Source organism: Bufo gargarizans, chromosome 1 (genome assembly GCF_014858855.1).
Source record: "Bufo gargarizans isolate SCDJY-AF-19 chromosome 1, ASM1485885v1, whole genome shotgun sequence".
Taxonomy (NCBI): Eukaryota; Metazoa; Chordata; class Amphibia; order Anura; family Bufonidae; genus Bufo; species Bufo gargarizans.
Window position 1 is genome coordinate 235,548,015 of NC_058080.1, and position 19,452 is coordinate 235,567,466.

At 41.1% G+C, this 19,452-nt stretch overlaps 1 protein-coding gene across 1 annotated transcript in view; it reads left to right on the plus strand.

Annotated features, from left to right (window-relative positions):
• The window catches only part of FAT4 (FAT atypical cadherin 4), a 233,005-nt gene that overhangs the window by 131,467 nt on the left and 82,086 nt on the right, over positions 1-19,452 (plus strand). Inside the window, exon 2 of the mRNA XM_044302251.1 lies at positions 16,718-16,849. Within this exon, the coding sequence (XP_044158186.1) occupies positions 16,718-16,849 (132 nt within the window). The remainder of the gene's footprint in view (positions 1-16,717; positions 16,850-19,452) is intronic.

The window sequence follows — 19,452 nt, forward strand, 5'->3', positions numbered from 1 at the left end:
TAACACATTCAACTTAATTTTCATATTTTAATATCCCATGCAGTACAACGAATTATAATTATAATGGTCAGTTCACTACTAGAGATGAGTGAATTTATTCTGTCAATCTTGTGCCAGCACCGTTGCACTGATTATCGGAGCAAGTGCAGAAGATCTGCTGCGGCCACCTGAGAAGTGATGATACTGACTGCATCATTGACGCCTGGGTAGACCTAGAAATGGAGGTAGTGACTTCGGACATAGGTCTACCCAGACATCTCTAGTGCATACGCAGTCAGTATCTGTGCTGTTCAGGTAGCATCAAATCCACTGTGCTTGTGTGGTCTCCTATCAACAGTGCCCGCTTGAGATTGACAGGGCCAAGTGAGATGATCTCGCCCTGTCAATCAAGAGTGGAGTGCCTCGCTGCTCCAGAAGACTTATTTTGAACAAATTCTCCTGCCAGTGTTTCTTTTTATCCACTCTTTTTGTTAGAAAAGTCCCCTGATGAAATGATGACTACAGAAAGCTCTGATGTTAAGACCTGCAGAAATCATCTTTAGTCTGTGGGGGAACCTGGCATCAAGTGCTCAATGTCTCTGTTGCACCACCAGATGGTAAATGAAACATTACACACTTCTCATTGCTGTGGAATGCATGGACATGCTGGGTCCTCCACTCTCCTCCACTAGGTTATATATTCTAGAATTTACAAACCAGACAACTCTTTAAATTTATTGTATCATCAGGATACTGCAGTGTCAGGGTCCATTCACACGTCCGCAAAATGGGTTTGCATCCATTGCGCAATTTTGCGGAACAGGTGCGGACCCATTCATTTTCAATGGTGCCGGAATGTGCTGTCCGCATCCGCATTTGCATTCTGCAAAAAAATAGAACATGTCCTATTCTTGTCCGCAATTGCGGACAAGAAAAGGCATTTTCTATGAGGGTGCTGGCGATGTGCGGTCCGCAAAATACGGAACGCACATTGTCGGTGTCTGTGTTTTGCAAAACACATACGGATTTGTGAATGGACCCTTAAAGGGATTGTCCGCTTTTTTATATTGATGACTTATCCTCAGAATATGTTATCAATATCAAATTGGCGGAGGGTGGGTGTTGACTCCTGACACCCCTCCGATCAGCTGTTTGAAGATAATGCAGCGCTCTTCACTGTTTACTTGCAGTGGCGAGCAGGTGTAATCACAACTCTGCCTTCCCATTCACTTCAATGGGACGGCACCTTTCTGTTCAAGTGAATAGGAGGAAGCCATCCCATTGATGTGAATGGGGATGGATGAGCTGTAATTGCAACTGCTCGCCAGCGCTTGTACTATGTTCTCTTCATACAGCTGCCAGGGGTAGGCCCCCTGCCCATCTGATATTGATGACCGATTCAGATGATACTGTAGGTCATCAATATATAAAAGTGGACAAACCCTTTAAACTACAGCATAAATAATACTCCGAATGCACTTAAGATGCACTAAAATCACTGCTGGAGAAGCCAATGTGTTTTAGGCTTTTAAGGACATGGCAAACGTTGTGGCTGTCCATTGTTCAAATAAGCTTTCTCAGATAGTAGCAGTAACAGGGCTCAAGTAACAATCTCAGGTACTCTCCGAAAACTTCCAGCTGTAAAGGGATCCAAGAATGTGTCATATGAGCCTATAATTAGAATATGTAGCAACAGTCAGCTCATGGGGGGATGTTTGGGGGTACAATTGTGATGTTCGAATTTAAATATTCTTTTTTGTGGAATGGTCCTTTTAATACATCACTGAACTGCAATATGCTTTTATGGGTTCTGATTATTAACAAATACATATAATTTAAAGCCTCTGCAGTATGTAAAGCATTTTTCAGAAAAATACCTTTAACAGTTGTGTATGAATTCAAGAATAAAGCTTACTTTTGAGGAAAGTTCATAATTATCTAAAAAAAAGTCCACAATTATAGAAAAATTGTCTTAACTAGTCATGTGAGAAACATAATAGGTTTCATATATAAGGTCGTAATATTGAAATATAAAGTTATAATTACGAGAATAAAAAGTCACAATTTTGAAATATAAAATCATAATTATGACCCTTTTCTCATAATTGTGATCTGTTTTTCTCATAACGATGGCTTTAAATTATAATTATAACTTTTAAGTTAGTACCTATAAGTTTTTCCTTTTTGCCTTTTATAGTCACAAGTTAATTATTGCTGGCACCAGAGCTCTTTTGTAGATAAACACTATATATTTCTTTATGTTTTTTAAGAGCTTAAAAGGTTTTCCCATCTCAACATTTATGGCATATCATTAGGATATGCCGCAAATGTCCGGTGTAAGTCCCACCTCTGAGACCTGCTTATATCTCTAGAATGGGGCCTCCGAAGTGAAGGAGCGCACACCACACGGAGAATAGCTGAGTGAGTCCCACAGCAGTGAGTGGAGAGCAAGTGCAGACACCTCTCCTTTTACCACTATTTTCGGATCTCCCATAGTGGTGAATGAAGGGTGGCCATGCATGAATGGCTGTTCTACCGTCTCTGTGGTGGCTCCATTCTGGAAATAAGAGAAGATCCCAGAGGAGAGACCCAAGCCTGACATTTGTGTGATATCCTAGCAACATGCACCAAATGTTGAGGTTGGAAACCCCTTTAAAGGGACTGTTCAGGATTCAAAAAAGGGTCTATTATTTTCCTAGAAACAGTGCCACATGGACTTTACCTAGAAATGTAGCTTAGCATTTTAAAGTGACTTATTTGTGTAACCATTAGGGTAAGTCCACACAGGACAGAATTGCAATGTATTGCTATACCAGGCAAGAGGAGGAGATTTATCTTTTTTTTTTTTTTTGTCTGAAATTGACATGAATGTCAATTTATGTTGCAGATTATATTCTTAGTACATATTTTACCCATCCTAATTGTAGCAGGGGTGAAATCCATGGTAAATCTGCAGCAGAATCTGCATATTGCATGTGTCTTTTTCTGCAGCAAGATCCATGACAGAGTTAGCCTTAGGGCCCATTAACTGAAGGCATCGTATCACAGATGCGGACCCATATACCTGAAAGCATTCGGAAACTCATCTATGGGACTTTTGGTCCGCGCCTCCGCACCGCAAAAGATAGGAAATCTCCTATCTTTTGCCATAAAATTGCGGATCACGGACCCATTCAAGTCAATGGGTCCTTGCTGTAATATGGGATTCACGGTCCGCAGTACCGGCACAGATGGCCTATGATCGGGTGAATGGGCCCTAAGGCTGTAATAATCTTTCTTCCAGTTGGAAATTGCTAGAGTTCTTAACCAGAGCACGTTACATGACTGTGGATGGTATTGTTACTACAGCCTACTGATTACATTTACCCAAAGGTTGAAGAAGACATTTTTAGAGGCAAATAAGTGTATTATAAAATATAAGCTCTGGGTGTTAAATTAAAACCGGCTGAGTCTTGGAAAATCCCTTTAATGGTTAAGCCCTTGATATTATGGTTGTCGTGTGATGGATTTTTTTTTTTCTCTAAAGTTGCATTTTATTACTTGACACTTCTGCAAAGCACACTCTGACATGATGCTTGGTAGCAAGGATTACTGTCAAGTAATTTAATAGTAAGCTCCTGCCAATGTAAAGTCCAGCTTCAGCCGCATCAGCTAGATCAGCATTCCTGCAGACTCTGTCTCTCGCTTTTATACCACTTCAGCTGTGCAGTCAGAAAATACCTGTTCCTGTTATTAAAAATATTGCTATGGAAGTTCTCTGAATATCACTTTATCCAAGTCATGTATTAAGTATGGGAGGAAAAGTAGTCGAGCTGTAAGTAAGATTACTCATAGACTGCAGGATACAGCGTTCAGAGCTACAGATTGATGTACAAATCGAGGTGGTGAAGGATATATATATTTTTTTTTACGTATACGTCAAGCGGAGGCATAAAACGTGATGTGAACCCAGCCTTAGACACCCTAATGGTTTCCATTAGTGGCTGTCCCTACTAGAAGTCTAGCATCTTAGCTTACATTGGATGGGTTTTTCAGGATTTTGATATTGATGACCTATCCTCAGGATAGGTCCTCAATATCTAACTGGTAGGGGTCTGACTCCTGAAACCCCTGCTGATCAGGGCTTCCCAGTGAGCGCTGCAGCCTTTTTCGAGGCCAGTGACTTCACATTCATCAGTCATATGGTGTAGGCACGGCTCATTCCCGGTCAAGTGAATGGGCTTGGGCTGAAATACCAAGCATGGCTGCTATACAATGTATAGCGCTATGCCTGGTATGCTGTGAAGAGGCTTCAGTAGAGCGGCCTCTTCAAACAGTAGATCCAGATGCTTGGAGTTGGACCCTCATCAATCTGATTTTGATGAGCTATCCTGAGAATGGGCCATCAGTATCAAAATCCCAGACAACTCCTTTAAAGCAGGATATATCAGAAGCTAAACATTAAAACACTGAACAAAGTTCAAAGTTTATGGCGTTAAAAAGGGTCTATTGTAACAATAAAACCTCATGCACAGGACAGAGTCAACTGCAGGAGACTATGTACAGAGATGTTTCTAGGGGAGAACACTTACATATTTCATGTCATGGAACTTGCCACAGTTTTGTTCCATTGCAAACAAACCTCTGTATACCAAACGTAGGTGCAGTTGAGCCTAGAGGTCTCCTGAACCTATATGGCAGTCTTATTCCAGGTATATACAAAACAGCCTAAGGACAAGTGTAGATACTTCTGACTGTCTTACTATTATAGGAACTGGTCCCATGTCCCAAAGCCCCTGTTATGATCCTCTCTGGTGGCTGAAATTAACTTTATAGCTTTGGTTAATTAATAGGAAATTCAGATTTTACTGAATTCACATTTTATACTGAAAGGAGAAGTCAGTTAACCATCAATGTAAGAAGTAATTTCTGTCATCCTATATCCATCTAATGGATCAGGGAGATTTAAAAAAACCTATGATGTAGTTTGCCAAGATTTACTTCTACCCACAATTATATTATTAACATGTGTTTATAAAGCTGGGATGCAGAACTGTTTCCATATGCTATATTTGTTTTATGACACTCTTCCTTTTTGCTAGAAAATCACATTGAAGCCTACGTTAAAGATATACAGTTCTGCATTTAATGGTGAAAAGGTGCAGTTTTCTACAAAAAAACAAGCAAGCAAAATAGCAACACTTTCTATTGTGCTGTGGAATTAAAATCTATAAAATGTTGGTTTTTACTACTGGGGTAAAAATAAAGATGAATGATTTCATGTTGTTTTACCCATTATAATGTCAGACTTTACTTTAACTAGATAAAGTTGATAAATGCCCCAAAATAATAGTATACTTTACTAAAGTATATACTCTGGCAGGGGCATAGCTAAAGGCTCATGGACCCTGGTACAAGAGTTCAGTGTGGGCCCCCTTCCCTCAGTGCTTTGTGGCAGGGAAGCACATAGCCTTTCTGCTGCCTGAGGCAAAAATTGAAATGGCACGCCCCATGCCAAATTCTTGACTTAACCCCATCCCTCCAGCCAGAGGTGTAACTTGACCAGAATGCACTTTCTATAATACTGGTATCATCTTATGAGGCACAAGGGTCTTTGGGCACCCTCTGACTCCTGGGCCCGGTAGCGACTGCTACCCCTTCACTCCTTGTAGCTTCTCCCCTGTACTCTGGTGATGTTATATTAGAGTATATGAAGGTGAAAACGGAGAGTGCACAAATCATTACACCCCTCCCTCTATTACCTGGAGTGGCATAGGCTTAGCTTGGTGATTGTGGGTGCAAAATCTGAAGCAAGGCCCTCAGCCTACCACTTATAGTACTGGTGCACTTTTATATCACACAAAGGTCTTTGGTCCCCCTCCAACATTAGGACCAATGTGCAACTTCCTTCTCTACATTCCCTATAGTCACGTGCCTAACGGACTACTATTGTTCTCATTTCAAGATGCAGTCTGCTATTTTGAATAGATGTTTCATCCCCCGCTGGGTTCTAGAAGCATGAACCCCAATCTTGGAACTGATTCTTATCAATGATTAACTACACAATTCATGTTAAGAAACCCCTTGGGCAAACCAGATACATTATATTATGCCTAGTCCACGACTTGGGTGGGGAATGCTGGATAACACAGGGATTACCCTTTGGTGATTTTGAATCTCTTTGTCAGTGTATGTTTTCCCTTAAGTGTCCCTTTTAAGTCCCTACTATAATACTAACAGTATCTGCAGAGCAGTGGTTGCAAATTTGATTTCCCTGCTACCCCTAATGGGCAAGGGAACTGGTGTAGATTTCAGGTATAAACTACGGCAGTTGCATAATGTACATTATAATAAATGTGCTGGACCAGCTACTGCTCCTCCCACACTGAACACTCCCTGCCTTGCTCTTGCACCGCCCACTCCCTGCCCTGCTCCTGCACTACCCACTTCCTGCCCTGCTCCCATACTGCCCACTCACTGCACTGCTTCCGTACCACCCGCTCGCTGCTCTGCTCCCGCACCGCCACCTCTCCCTGCCCTCCTCCTGCACCGCCCACTCCCTGCCCTGCTCCCGCACCGCCCACTCCCAGCCCTGCTCCCACACCGCTCACTCCCTGCCCTGCTCCCATACTGCCCACTCCCTGCAATACTTCCATACCGCCCACTCGCTGCTCTGCTCCCGCACCGCCACCTCTCCCTGCCTTGCTCCTGCATCACCTACTCCCTGCCTTGCTCCCTGACCGCCCACTCCCTGCACTGCTTCCGCACCGCTCACTCCCTGCTCTGCTCCTGCACTGCCCCCTCTTTCTGCCCTGTTCTTAATTGGAAAAGGAGCAAACGGGACTCTAAACCCTCAAAAAGTCTTGAAATATTGAACATGCTGTGGGCCAAACTTTTTGATGCCAGTTTTCTGGTGTGCAGGGGTTGATAGGTCCGCCTTTGTGAATAAGGAATAAAGTTAGACCTTTTGGGTTTTTGATCTATATGAAAACCAGTCTTGTCTGAATACAATGATGTGGCTTATAGACGCCTTTTCCACAGACTACATATAATTTATTACTAAATGATCCTTCATTGGAGTGTACAGAAATTAGAGATATTTTTGGTTTCTTTTCCTTAAACTCTCCCCATCAGTTTTCCATCAGTCAGTATATTCATGGAGGCTGCTTCATGTTAAGCTGACAGGTGGCCTCCATTGCTGAAACACTTATAATGTACTAAAGATTGAGGCTTCTGGTTTGGGAGCAAAAGCTGGAGACAGCAGTCTGTATGTTTGAACTCGAGTATAAGGGTCTTGATTTACTCTAGACAGCTCTAGACATTTGACTTCCTATATGTGAGGAGAAATTTGCAGGAGAATTGGCACAGCCATGGACAAAAATAGTAAAGTGTTCTTCGGCTCATCCCCTCATAAATAAACTGTAAGGACCGTCTTATGTGAATTTTTGTAGAATGGGCCACATTAGTCAATGAATTACTTTACTTGAACACCCCTTGTTTTCCTAACTTAATTGTCCACAAGCCCCGCAACCTAGTCTTCTGGACTTCACAACTGGAAAACAAATTGAAGCCGGCAAAGGAGCAGAAACACATGAAAACTATTTCTTCTCTTTAAAAGAATCCAGATGTCGGCGTTCTCTGCCAGAGTTTTCCTTGCTCCTTTCTAAATTGTAACAGCAGTCTTCTAGAAACTGAGCCTCACTCAATCCTGTCTTTTTAAGTCTTTGTTAATATTCATAGAAATATTTGCAGTAAATCGGTGTCCTGGTGCTAGAAGATATGCAAGGAATCCAAAGATGCCATTGGCTTTATGCATTTCGTGGCAGTTTTGAGCCTGGAGGACCTGCTAGATACCAACTGCAGTGTTCTCCTTATTCTAAGGCAATAGAATGCAAGGACAAAGTTGGCAACCTGGTGATTGCTCAAATCATTATAATAAGTATTGTATGTGGTATACATGTAGTAATAACTATGCATTTGCATTGAACTCTGAAGTGGGTAGTGTTAAAGGGGCGATATATAGATGATATGCTGCACTGTGAGACATTTTTATTCATGTTTCTGACAGAATACACATTTGTGTCATATACATGTATATTGTATGAATATACAGTTGCAAGAAAAAGTATGTGAACCCTTTGGAATTATATGGATTTCTGCACAAATTGGTCATAAAATGTAATCTGATCTTCATCTAAGTCATAACAATAGACAATCACAGTCTGCTTAAACTAATAACACACAAATAATTAAATGTTACCATGTTTTTATTGAACACACCATGTAAACATTCACAGTGCAGGTGGAAAAAGTATGTGAACCCCTAGTCTAATGACATCTCCAAGAGCTAATTGGAGTGAGGAGTCAGCCAACTGGAGTCCAATCAATGAGATGAGATTGGAGGTGTTGGTTACAGCTGCCCTGCCCTATAAAAAACACACACCAGTTCTGGGTTTGCTTTTCACAAGAAGCATTGCCTGATGTGAATGATGCCTGGTACAAAAGAGCTCTCACAAGACCTATGATTAAGAATTGTTGACTTGCATAAAGCTGGAAAGGGTTATAAAAGTATCTCCAAAAGCCTTGCTGTTCATCAGTCCACGGTAAGACAAATTGTCTATAAATGGAGAAAGTTCAGCACTGCTGCTACTCTCCCTAGGAGTGGCCGTCCTGTAAATATGACTGTAAGAGCACAGCGCAGACTGCTCAATGAGGTGAAGAAGAATCCTAGAGTGTCAGCTAAAGACTTACAAAAGTCTCTGGCATATGCTAACATCCCTGTTAGCGAATCTACAATATGTAAAAAACTAAACAAGAATGGATTTCATGGGAGGATACCACAGAGAAAGCCGCTGCTGTGCAAAAAAAAACATTGCTGCACATTTACAGTCTGCACAAGAGCACCTGGATGTTCCACAGCAGTACTGGCAAAATATTCTGTGGACAGATGAAACCAAAGTTGAGTTGTTTGGAAGAAACACACAACATTATGTGTGGAGAAAAAGAGGCACAGCACACCAACATCAAAACCTTATCCCAACTGTGAAGTATGGTGGTGGGGGTATCATGGTTTGGGGCTGCTTTGCTGCATCAGGGCCTGGACGGATTGCTATCATCAAAGGAAAAATGAATTCCCAAGTTTATGAAAGACATTTTGCAGGAGAACTTAAGACCATCTGTCCACCAGCTGAAGCTCAACAGAAGATGGGTGTTGCAACAGTACAACGACCCAAAGCATAGAAGTAAATCAACAACAGAATGGCTTAAACAGAAGAAAATACGCCTTCTGAAGTGGCCCAGTCAGAGTCCTGACTCAACCTGATTGAGATGCTGTGGCATGACCTTAACAAAGCGATTCACACCAGACATCCCAAGAATATTGCTGAACTGAAACAGTTCTGTAAAGAGGAATGGTCACGAATTACTCCTGACCATTGTGCACGTCTGATCTGCAACTGCAGGAAACGTTTGGTTGAAGTTATTGCTGCCAAAGGAGGTTCAACCATTATTAAATCCAAGGGTTCATATACTTTTTCCACCTGCACTGTGAATGTTCACATGGTGTGTTCAATAAAAACATGGTAACATTTAATTCTTTGTGTGTTATTAGTTTAAGCAGACTGTGATTGTCTATTGTTATGACTTAGATGAAGATCATGAAGATCAAATCACATTTTATGACCAATTTGTGCAGAAATCCATATAATTCCAACGGGTTCACATACTTTTTCTTGCAACTGTATGTGTTTAATTGATGCAAAGCATTGGCTAGAACTATATTTCTATGGTCTTTGCCTTCAGCGGATTGCCTCAAAAATAATAAGCCCAGTCAAGAGCTCAGAAATGTGACTACAGTTTATCTACAATGCCTACAGGAAGTCTGAAGTAGTCTTAGACACACCCCCTGTCTCATGATTGGTTCAGGCTGCTGCTCTGCCCTTTCCCTGCCTCTTCACATTAGCTGCCACAGGCTCACCAGAAAGTCAATGTATCAAGCATAGATTTCTATTACAGCATGGCAAACTAGTAAACCACCAGTGAAAAAGAGATAATTATGAGTACATTTCTGAATGCCTTAGTAAAGGGAGTCTGGAGAGTCGCTTTGAGAATGAAAATCAGATGCATACCAATACTGTTTATCTAGGAAGTTGGACACATGCGCACCAATGTCCAGCAGGGATCAGAATTTAATTACCACTTCCAAGGTCTACACACATGCAATGACCTGCGTTACAGTATTTCAATCCACCAGCATTAGGATATTAGAATACCTGGAGGAAAACCCACACAGGTAAAGAACAGCATATAGACACTTTGCAAATGTTTCCCTGGTGAGGGTTGACCAGGAATTCTGAGCCGCCATGCCTCACCATTGTTCTTTTTCCACCTCTTTTAAGTCCAATACATCTAAGTAATTTTTAGTAGTGCTAGGGGACTTATGTCAGTTAGAGAACAGAAGGATAGAAGGGATTAGTTGTGGGTGATAGAGGCTGACCCATTCCTCTAGGACTAGAGGTGGCATTTTGTCCAGTATGGTGCTGTCACATGGTGTCCATTGCAGAAAGCATAATTATATAATTATTATTTATTTGAAAACGCCATAAATTCCTTTGTGCTGTACATCAAGAGTTGTTAATCTCTTCCACTAACAGTTTTAGACAGAGGTCCACAACTGGGTCCCTTCTTCTACATTGGGACCTCTTGTATCAGGCATAAAAGCAAAACGAAAGGGATTTTAGATGCTTCTGTAATCTGCACCACCGCGTATCCTACAGTAGACTTTTTTTCCACCTCATTTAAAAAATAAATACATGATTGAGGCTGTTTGCTGAAATGCGCAAGCTGTTGGATAGCTCGGATCCACACGTGGATGTGTTTTAAAGTGGTCTAAATAAAGAAGATATTTTATGGACTTTCCATTGAAGTGCTACAATTCCATAAAAAAATGTCTGACATACATTTTGCTTTGCTATATATTTTGACTTAAGTTGTGCTGATACTGTGATACTAAGAATGACAACATCCTTGTTTTCTGCACACTACTCTTCAGTGTTTTGACAAGTGAAATGCTCTGCAGACTTTCTCTACATATGTTCCTAACCCTTAGCTATGCGTTGACTTTCCTCTTAGCTGATGATATTTGTATGTTTATCCTGGTTTATCCAATTTTATAATTACTCATCAAATGGCTTTTCTAAGTGTTATGCATGCTTTTGCAACAAAAGTTAAGGAGTAGTCCGTGTCAGTAGTATTTCAAGTTTCTTTCAGTTTGAAATATGACCGGCTCCCTTTTTAAATCGCTCTGCTTCCAGATAGCATTCCTCGCCATCTATTAATCTTAGTGTCTTTCCTTGTAATCAGCTTGAATGCTGTGGAGTATTTCTGGAGCTTTAATTAGCTGCAAGTTATTTGAACTTTTCTGTCCATTGAGATCTCCTTTGTCTCAGGGCAATGAAGGGTTGAACAATCAACCAACAACAATATGAAGAAATGTCAGAAAAAGCAATATACAGAATATTCAGGGGCAAAGGAATCTAATTCTTTTGGTCTCAATAGGTTTAGCTATGGAATTTAACATGTTTGTGTAGCAGCGATCTGCTATGTTTAGTCGACATAGAGGAATGTCTTATTCTTTCCTTGTCTATATGTCATAGTGATCACTTTCTGAAAGCAAACAACATATAAATGAGCATTTGGCACTGTAAGCAGTGCAGATGGGGCTATACACTGTGCTTTAGGATTTATATACGCCAAACCCCACAAAGTAAGCGACTGGATAAAAGTATCATCTATACACTGAGTAGTAGCTAGGAGTGTACATATAACTGCTTGTACCACAATGAGATGCTTTCAGATCATTCACATCATGATGTCCTTTTCATTGCTGAGATGTTCTGCTGTGATGGAAACAGTTTTGACAGGAAAATTCTAAAAATTTGACAGTGCTCACCACTAGGGCCTTCTCAGAGACTTCAAAGCTTTAGTAGGTTGTAAGGAACTTTCAAATTCAATATATGGTATTGAGCCCCTGTCAGCATTATATGAGCGATATGGATTTTACCTTGACTTGAACTGTCGGTGATATGATTTTAAACCTAGTACCAACTTTATGTAATGACATCCCGTGTGCCATCAGTGAACAGTGGTATCTGCAGCTTCTTACAGCTGGGGCTTCACAGTGGCTGAAGAGCCGTATATGGTTCCCAAGCCGCTGGCTGAGGAAGACTCTAAGAATGATAAATAAAGAACACATTATATAGAAAGCAAGACAGATATATTTGCCCAAGTAGGATTGTTCATTGTGTACATTTACCCACATTCATTATGGTTATGATTGGTCATTGGTCTTCCAGGTAAAATCTTTTGATTTAGGTCAACCATTGTAAATAGATACAACAAAACTATAAATTGTGCCCTTTTCTTTTGCCTAACTTGTATTATTGGTTCTCACTGCCTCATGGTCTAAAGGTGTTATCCGAGACTATTAAATTCCCCCATATGCCCGGGCCCCCCACAATTAATATACTTACCTCGCTCCCTGCTCTCTGCGCCGCTCCTGGTCCTCGCACCGCCACTGCCGCTTCTTCACCTGTGTGAAGAAGCGGCCAATGGCAGACGAGGACAAGGACGAGCCTCCCTAGCGTCAACCGTGATGCTAAGGAGCCTGGTTCCTGAGATTGCCTGCCATTAGCTGCTCCCCCCGACACCAGATGTTTTCATCCGCACACGGGGAGAAATGGCAGTGGCGGTGCGGGGACCAGGAGCGGCACAGGGAGTGGGGAGCGGGGTAAGTATATTAATTGTGAGGGGCCCAGGCATATGGGGGGAATTTAATAGTTGTGGATAACCCCTTTAATGTAGGTGTAAAAACATGTCAACACTTTCTTCAGTTATGGTAACCATACAAGGGAGTACTGAACTGAAAGAAGCTGTGGTTCAAGAGATTTGCAGTGGACATACACTAAAGTTGTTCGGCCAGCAGGTACTGCATTGCTTCCCCCACCCCAACACACCATATGCTTGGCTGCGCCTTAAGGATCTGACATGTTAAAATCCAGTGTGTTTATTCCTACTTTCCCTTAAAGGGGTTATTCAAGACTAATATAGATCTCCCAAAGCAGCTCTTCCTCTCCCTGCAATGCTGAAAACAACATCCATTGATGGGGGGGACACATGACAGCTGCAGCGATGGCCTGCTCACCTTGTGTCATGTGGCCAGTTGTCATGACTCAAGGGGAGCAGGTCACCTCTGCACTCTTTGATTGTGAGTGTAGAGGTAGAGCCGGCATGACAGAGAACGAACCCAGCGGTGGGGTCCGGGTAACTATGATATCCACCACAGGTCGGCCACTCTAGAAGGTCTGTATTGGTGTTGGATTTATCATCTTGCAGTGTCTAGCTGTATAATACCTTCCTAAGCTTTCAGAATCGCCAAGCTGTGAGGCCAATACTTCTTCAGCATGTCTGCAGCCATTCATCTGTGAAATGTCATGCAGAGCACCAGAGCCAAGGGTTAAATGCTACTAGATTTAGACATGTTGCAACCAAGTTTTGTATTACTGGTGGTCCTTTGTGTTGTTGGTGGCCTCTCGGTGCTGCAAGTAGTAAATGAATAAATTGCTCTCAGGGTAGAGCAGTTGTGTAATTTTTCCTTTTCAAAGGTTAGGCATCTAGAACCCATCTCACCCTTAAGAAAATAAACAGCTCTGTGTCTCAAGACTGCATCTGAGTGCCTGTAAAACAATCTCGCCTATAAAAAAAACTATGTGAAAATTCCCTGTTCTTGCATCTTTTGGAGACTTTGGAAGACAACATGCACATCACATATAGAAGGGGGCATATGTTCAGATGTCCCAGAATGAGTAGACTAGGATTCCTTTATAGTAAAATGTCTGTTTGCTTTTAGAACTGAACAAAAAAAAAAAAAATATGTAAAAGGTCAGCGCTTTTATAGAAACTAGGAAATTTGTATTCCGTCATTGAGGGATTTAAATGTATAAACATATCAAAGAGTGTTTTATTTCTCCTCATCTCTATGTCAATTACATTCTTCGGTCACTGAAAAACTGTTTTCTGCCAGCTCTCGGCAGATACATGCCACTGAGCCTGTGAATTTGGATTGTATTTACACTTAAGTCCAAATGCCCCAAAGGCTATCTTACAAAGATAGCTTTTAGAAACAGTGGCTGCTATATGACTCGTTTGGATGTGTTTTAAACTAGCAAAGATAGCTAGGAAAATCTGGAGCACTAAATGACTAATGTACTTAGTGTTCAAATTCAGCTTCTTCCACATGGACAGGATATGTACATAGTTCCCATGTCATATATATCCCATGTCTATAAGCACACAATGATAAGGAAAATATTGGTTGGCATATTATGCATTATCAATAGCATCTTGAATTATTTTATAGTATTATATTATTTTCTCATAGGACGTTCAGCAAATAAACTTGATCTGTTGAACAAGGGAACAAGATATTACATTAGATAATATAGGTATAAAACTGCTTTTAGTCTGCTGAATCTCCTTGGAGAGACCAGTCCTGTATGTAGACTTACTGGAATACTCCACGGTATGGGGACTTATTGGTGATGCTCATGGGAAACGAAGACACATAGAGGTATCTTCTAAGAAAGAGAACCATTTCACCAGCAAAGTACTTCCAGAAAGTCACCATACGTGACTGGTCTCTTTAAGGAGATCCGGCAGCCAGAATCCTACTCCGTACAGACAAGGAGCAAGTACCCAAAACAGCTGTCTACAGATGGATATCTGGTCTGGCTATAGTTCCTTGTCAAATGCCAAGGCTTGTTGGAAAGTTGGAACTTGACTCATCGGGCGCCATTTCCAATAGATGGCACTGGTGGGATGTTTCTGTTTCTTGGGAGATACTCTTTGCCTCTCCCATAGGAATAAAGGATTGAGCATGTTGAAATCCAACATGCTTGATCCTACTTTCCTCTGCCATCTGCCATTGAGTGATAGCCAATAGACCCCTATATACATGAAATGGCTGATTTTCTAATCTATCTAATGTGTATGGTCGGCTTTACACCATTGCTGAACAATATTACAGTCATGTGAAAAAATTAGGACACCCTTTGAAAGCATGTGGTTTTTTGTAACATTTTTAATAAAAGGTTATTTCATCTCCGTTTCAACAATACAGAGAGATTAAAGTAATCCAACTAAACAAAGAAAACTGAAGAAAAGTCTTTTCAAGATCTTCTGTAAATGTCATTCTACAAAAATGCCTATTCTAACTGAGGAAAAAGATAGGACACCCTCACATGTATTCCCTCTTAAATTGGCTCAGATCTCACACAGGTATATCACACCAGGTGCACATAATTAGTAGATCGTTACTCTGCATGTTGAATGAGGCTTGCCCTATTTAAACCTCAGACATTTAGTTTGGTGTGCTCCTGACTGTTGAAGTGAGAGTGAGCACCATGGTGAGAGCAAAAGAGCTGTCAGAGGACTTCAGAAAAAAGATTGTAGCAGCCTATGAGTCTGGGAAGGGATTTAAAAAGATCTCAAAAGATTTTGAAATCAGCCATTCCACTGTCCGGAAGATAGTCTACAAGTGGAGGGCTTTCAAAACAACTGCCAACATGCCCAGGACTGGTCGCCCCAGCAAGTTCACCCCAAGAGCAGACCGCAAGATGCTAAAAGGAGGTCTCCAAAAACCCTAAAGTGTCATCTCGAGAACTACAGCAGGCTCTGGCTACTGTTGATGTAGAAGTACATGCCTCTACAATCAGAAAGAGACTGTACAAGTTTAACTTGCATGGGAGGTGTGCAAGGAGGAAACCTTTGCTTTCCAAGAGAAACATCGAGGCCAGACTGACATTTGCCAGAGATAAAGTTGACAAAGACCAGGACTTCTGGAATAATGTTCTTTGGACAGATGAGTCCAAAATTGAATTATTTGGACACAACAGCAGAGGACATGTTTGGCGTAAACCAAACACAGCATTCCAAGAAAAGAACCTCATACCAACTGTGAAGCATGGAGGTGGAAGTGTCATGGTTTGGGGCTGCTTTGCTGCAGCAGGACCTGGTCAGCTCACCATCATAGAATCCACAATGAATTCTACTGTGTATCAGAAGGTGCTTGAAGAACATGTGAGACCATCAGTTAGAAAATTAAAGCTGAAGCGGAACTGGACCATGCAACATGACAATGACCCAAAACATACTAGTAAATCAACCAAAGATTGGCTGAAAAAGAAGAAATGGAGAGTCCTGGAATGGCCAAGTCAAAGTCCAGATTTGAATCCCATTGAGATGCTGTGGGGTGACTTGAAAAGGGCTGTACGTGCAAGAAACCCCTCAAACATCTCACAGCTGAAAAAGTTCTGCATTGAGGAGTGGGGGAAAATTTCCTCAGACCGATGTCAAAGACTGGTAGATGGCTACAAGAACCGTCTCACTGCAGTTATTTCAGCCAAAGGAGGTAACACTCGCTATTAGGGGCAAGGGTGTCCTATCTTTTTCCTCAGTTAGAATAGGCATTTTTGTAGAATGACATTTACAGAAGATCTTGAAAAGACTTTTCTTCAGTTTTCTTTGTTTAGTCGGATTACTTTAATCTCTCTGTATTGTTGAAACGGAGATGAAATAACCTTTTATTAAAAATGTTACAAAAAACCACATGCTTTCAAAGGGTGTCCTAATTTTTTCACATGACTGTATATATGTATAATATAATCAGTAGCTTTGTAACCTGGTCTTATTGTTTCTTCTGCAGGTGGAAATCACACTTCAGGATATAAATGACAACCCACCAGTATTTCCAACCGATATTCTTGACCTTACAGTAGAAGAGAACATTGGCGATGGATCAAAAATTATGCAGTTGACTGCAACAGATGCCGATGAGGTATTTATAACTTTCTATTACATTTTTCCTTTCAGATTGTTATGAGACACCAAGATGTAACATCTAGGAATACATTTGTTTTTTACTGTCTGAATAACAACATTGAATCAGTGACGCAGAGCAAAATTCCTATACCTCAATTTAGAAGCATTGTTTCTTCCATTTACAGTGGTGCTTAAAAGTTTGTGAACCCTTCAGAATTTCCTATATTTCTGCATGAATTTAGCCGTATCAGATTTTTACACAAGTCCTGAAAGTAGATCAAACAAATTAGTCAAAACTATTAGACGTGGTCATTTATTTATTGAGGAAAATGATCCAATATCACGTATGTGGGTGTTAAAAGTATGTGAACCTTTAGGATTAGCAGATACTTGAAAGGTGACATTAGAGTCAGGTGTTTTCAATCAATGGGATGACAATCAGGTGTGAGTGGCGGTGGCCAGGGGTTCCAAAAATAGCTGAACGAGCTGTACAACGCTCTTTCCATAACTGCCATAGAAGTCAATAGGAGCTGCAGTGGAGCACAGTAATCTTTGGTGTTTCTGTGACTCGGAAGGTATGGAAACAGTGAAGCTAGTCTTCATATATCTTATTCATTTTTATGGGAGTTACAGAAATAGTGTAGCACAGCTCAACTGAATGGCTGAGATGGGAATACTTCTTTAAAAGGGTTGTGGGGGATACAGATATGGAAGACATCTTCAGGAAAGGTCATCAATATCAGTTCAGTGGGCTGTGACGCTCTTGTGAGTGCTGTATCCTCTTTAGTATGCACCTGAATGAGTACCTGGTCTGCCCAGCTGATCAGCAGAGGTTCTTCGACTTGGACCACTGCCGACCTGATATTGATAACCTGTTCTGACCGTAGGTCATCAATTTCTGTATCCAGGACAACCCGTCTAAGTCCTCTCTCATGACATTAGTCATTGCTCCACCCTTTATTTCTCAGGTTCAATAACCGATGGGGGAGCTAAGGCCTCATTCAGACAGGCATGTTGTACATTTTAATGACTGACTGCATCCCGTATGTACAAGGGGGAGTCAAAAATTATCAACCCTTTGGCTGTAGAATTTAGCTTAAAGGGGTTTTCCCAGACTTTTATACTGATGACCTATTCTCTGGATAGGTTATCAGTATCTCATCGGTAGGGGTCCAACATCTGGGACCCTCACTGCTCAGCTGTTTTAGAAGGCACTGGTGTGTTGTTGTTTTTTCAAATTCCACCCCATTTGGAATTTTTTCCCCGCTTCCCACTACATTGTATGGAATATTAAATGGTGGCATTAGAAAGTACAACTTGTCCCACAAAACAAGCCCTCATACTGCTGTGTGAGCAGAAAATTAATATAGTTATGGCTCTGGGAAGGCAGGGAGCGAAAAACACAAAAACTGAAAATTGCTGCATCAGGAAAGGGTTAATCAGTGTACTATTTCTACATGCCTCATGGGGGGATACGTGCTTTAAACACTTTGCTTAACAACACTAGGAGTAGAAATCCTAAGACATATCTCCTAGATCTGTCTCTAAATGTGTTCTGTGTATAGAGGTGAATGCCGGGGTGACAATAGACTGCTGTCTATAAGAACTAATATTGCATACTAAACCCTCTATGTTTACAGTAAGACATTCAGGGAGGTTTATCAAAATTGGAAGAAAGGAACTGGAGTGGCCTAATTGCCCATAGCAACCAACCAGATTCCACCTTTCATTTTCCAAAGGAGCTCTGAAAAATTAAAGGTGGAATCTGATTGGTTGCTATGGGCAACTAAGCCATTTTCCTTTACACCAGTTTTGATAACTCTCCCCCATTGCACTGATACGGATTAGGAACTGAACAGAAGGCACCGTGAAAGGAAAGCACAGATAACAGCCAGGTATTTAGGCAATAGAGGAATATACCAATTGTGTGTGTGCCAAAAACATACATGTGGAGGGCTTGATTTATGACGCAGAAAAGTAATTTTTGTAATTGAGGACAGGAACAGCAGTTCTCTTATGCAGAGTTTAAATATAATATTATTATTGTGTATTATTAATAATGTCATGTTTGACGACATTACACGTCATGTTTAATATCAAAGCGCAAGATGTGCCCGATATTACACACAGGTATTGGAATGCTACAAGGTCAAATGCTAATTTCTCCATCTGGAATTCAATCTGTGTTTTATACTGTATGAATTTTTTAGTACTGAATTGAATTTATCATTATGAAAACAAATGTGTCAGCAAATATTACATCACATGAACTCCTCTGAGTGTACTGTGTAGGAATACATTATTATGGCAGTTTATTATACTGGCTTACCACATGGATCTTCATCATTTCCACGTGATTTGACAATTCTGATTATTCATTTATAGAAAATTGATAGTCCATGATATCGGATAACCTTTTGTACTCCGCCAGCATTGTGGTCAGTGCCGATGTAGCAAATTCTAATGTGACACTTAAAGCCTGTCTTTCCCTGAGAAAATGCACAGAGCGCTGTCTTTCCCTGCCCTGAAGACAGGCTCAATATAAAGTCCACAAGCCTACCTCCAGTCCATCTCTAGCAGCAAGGAGAGACACTGCTTTGTGTGACTGCTTCTATCTTC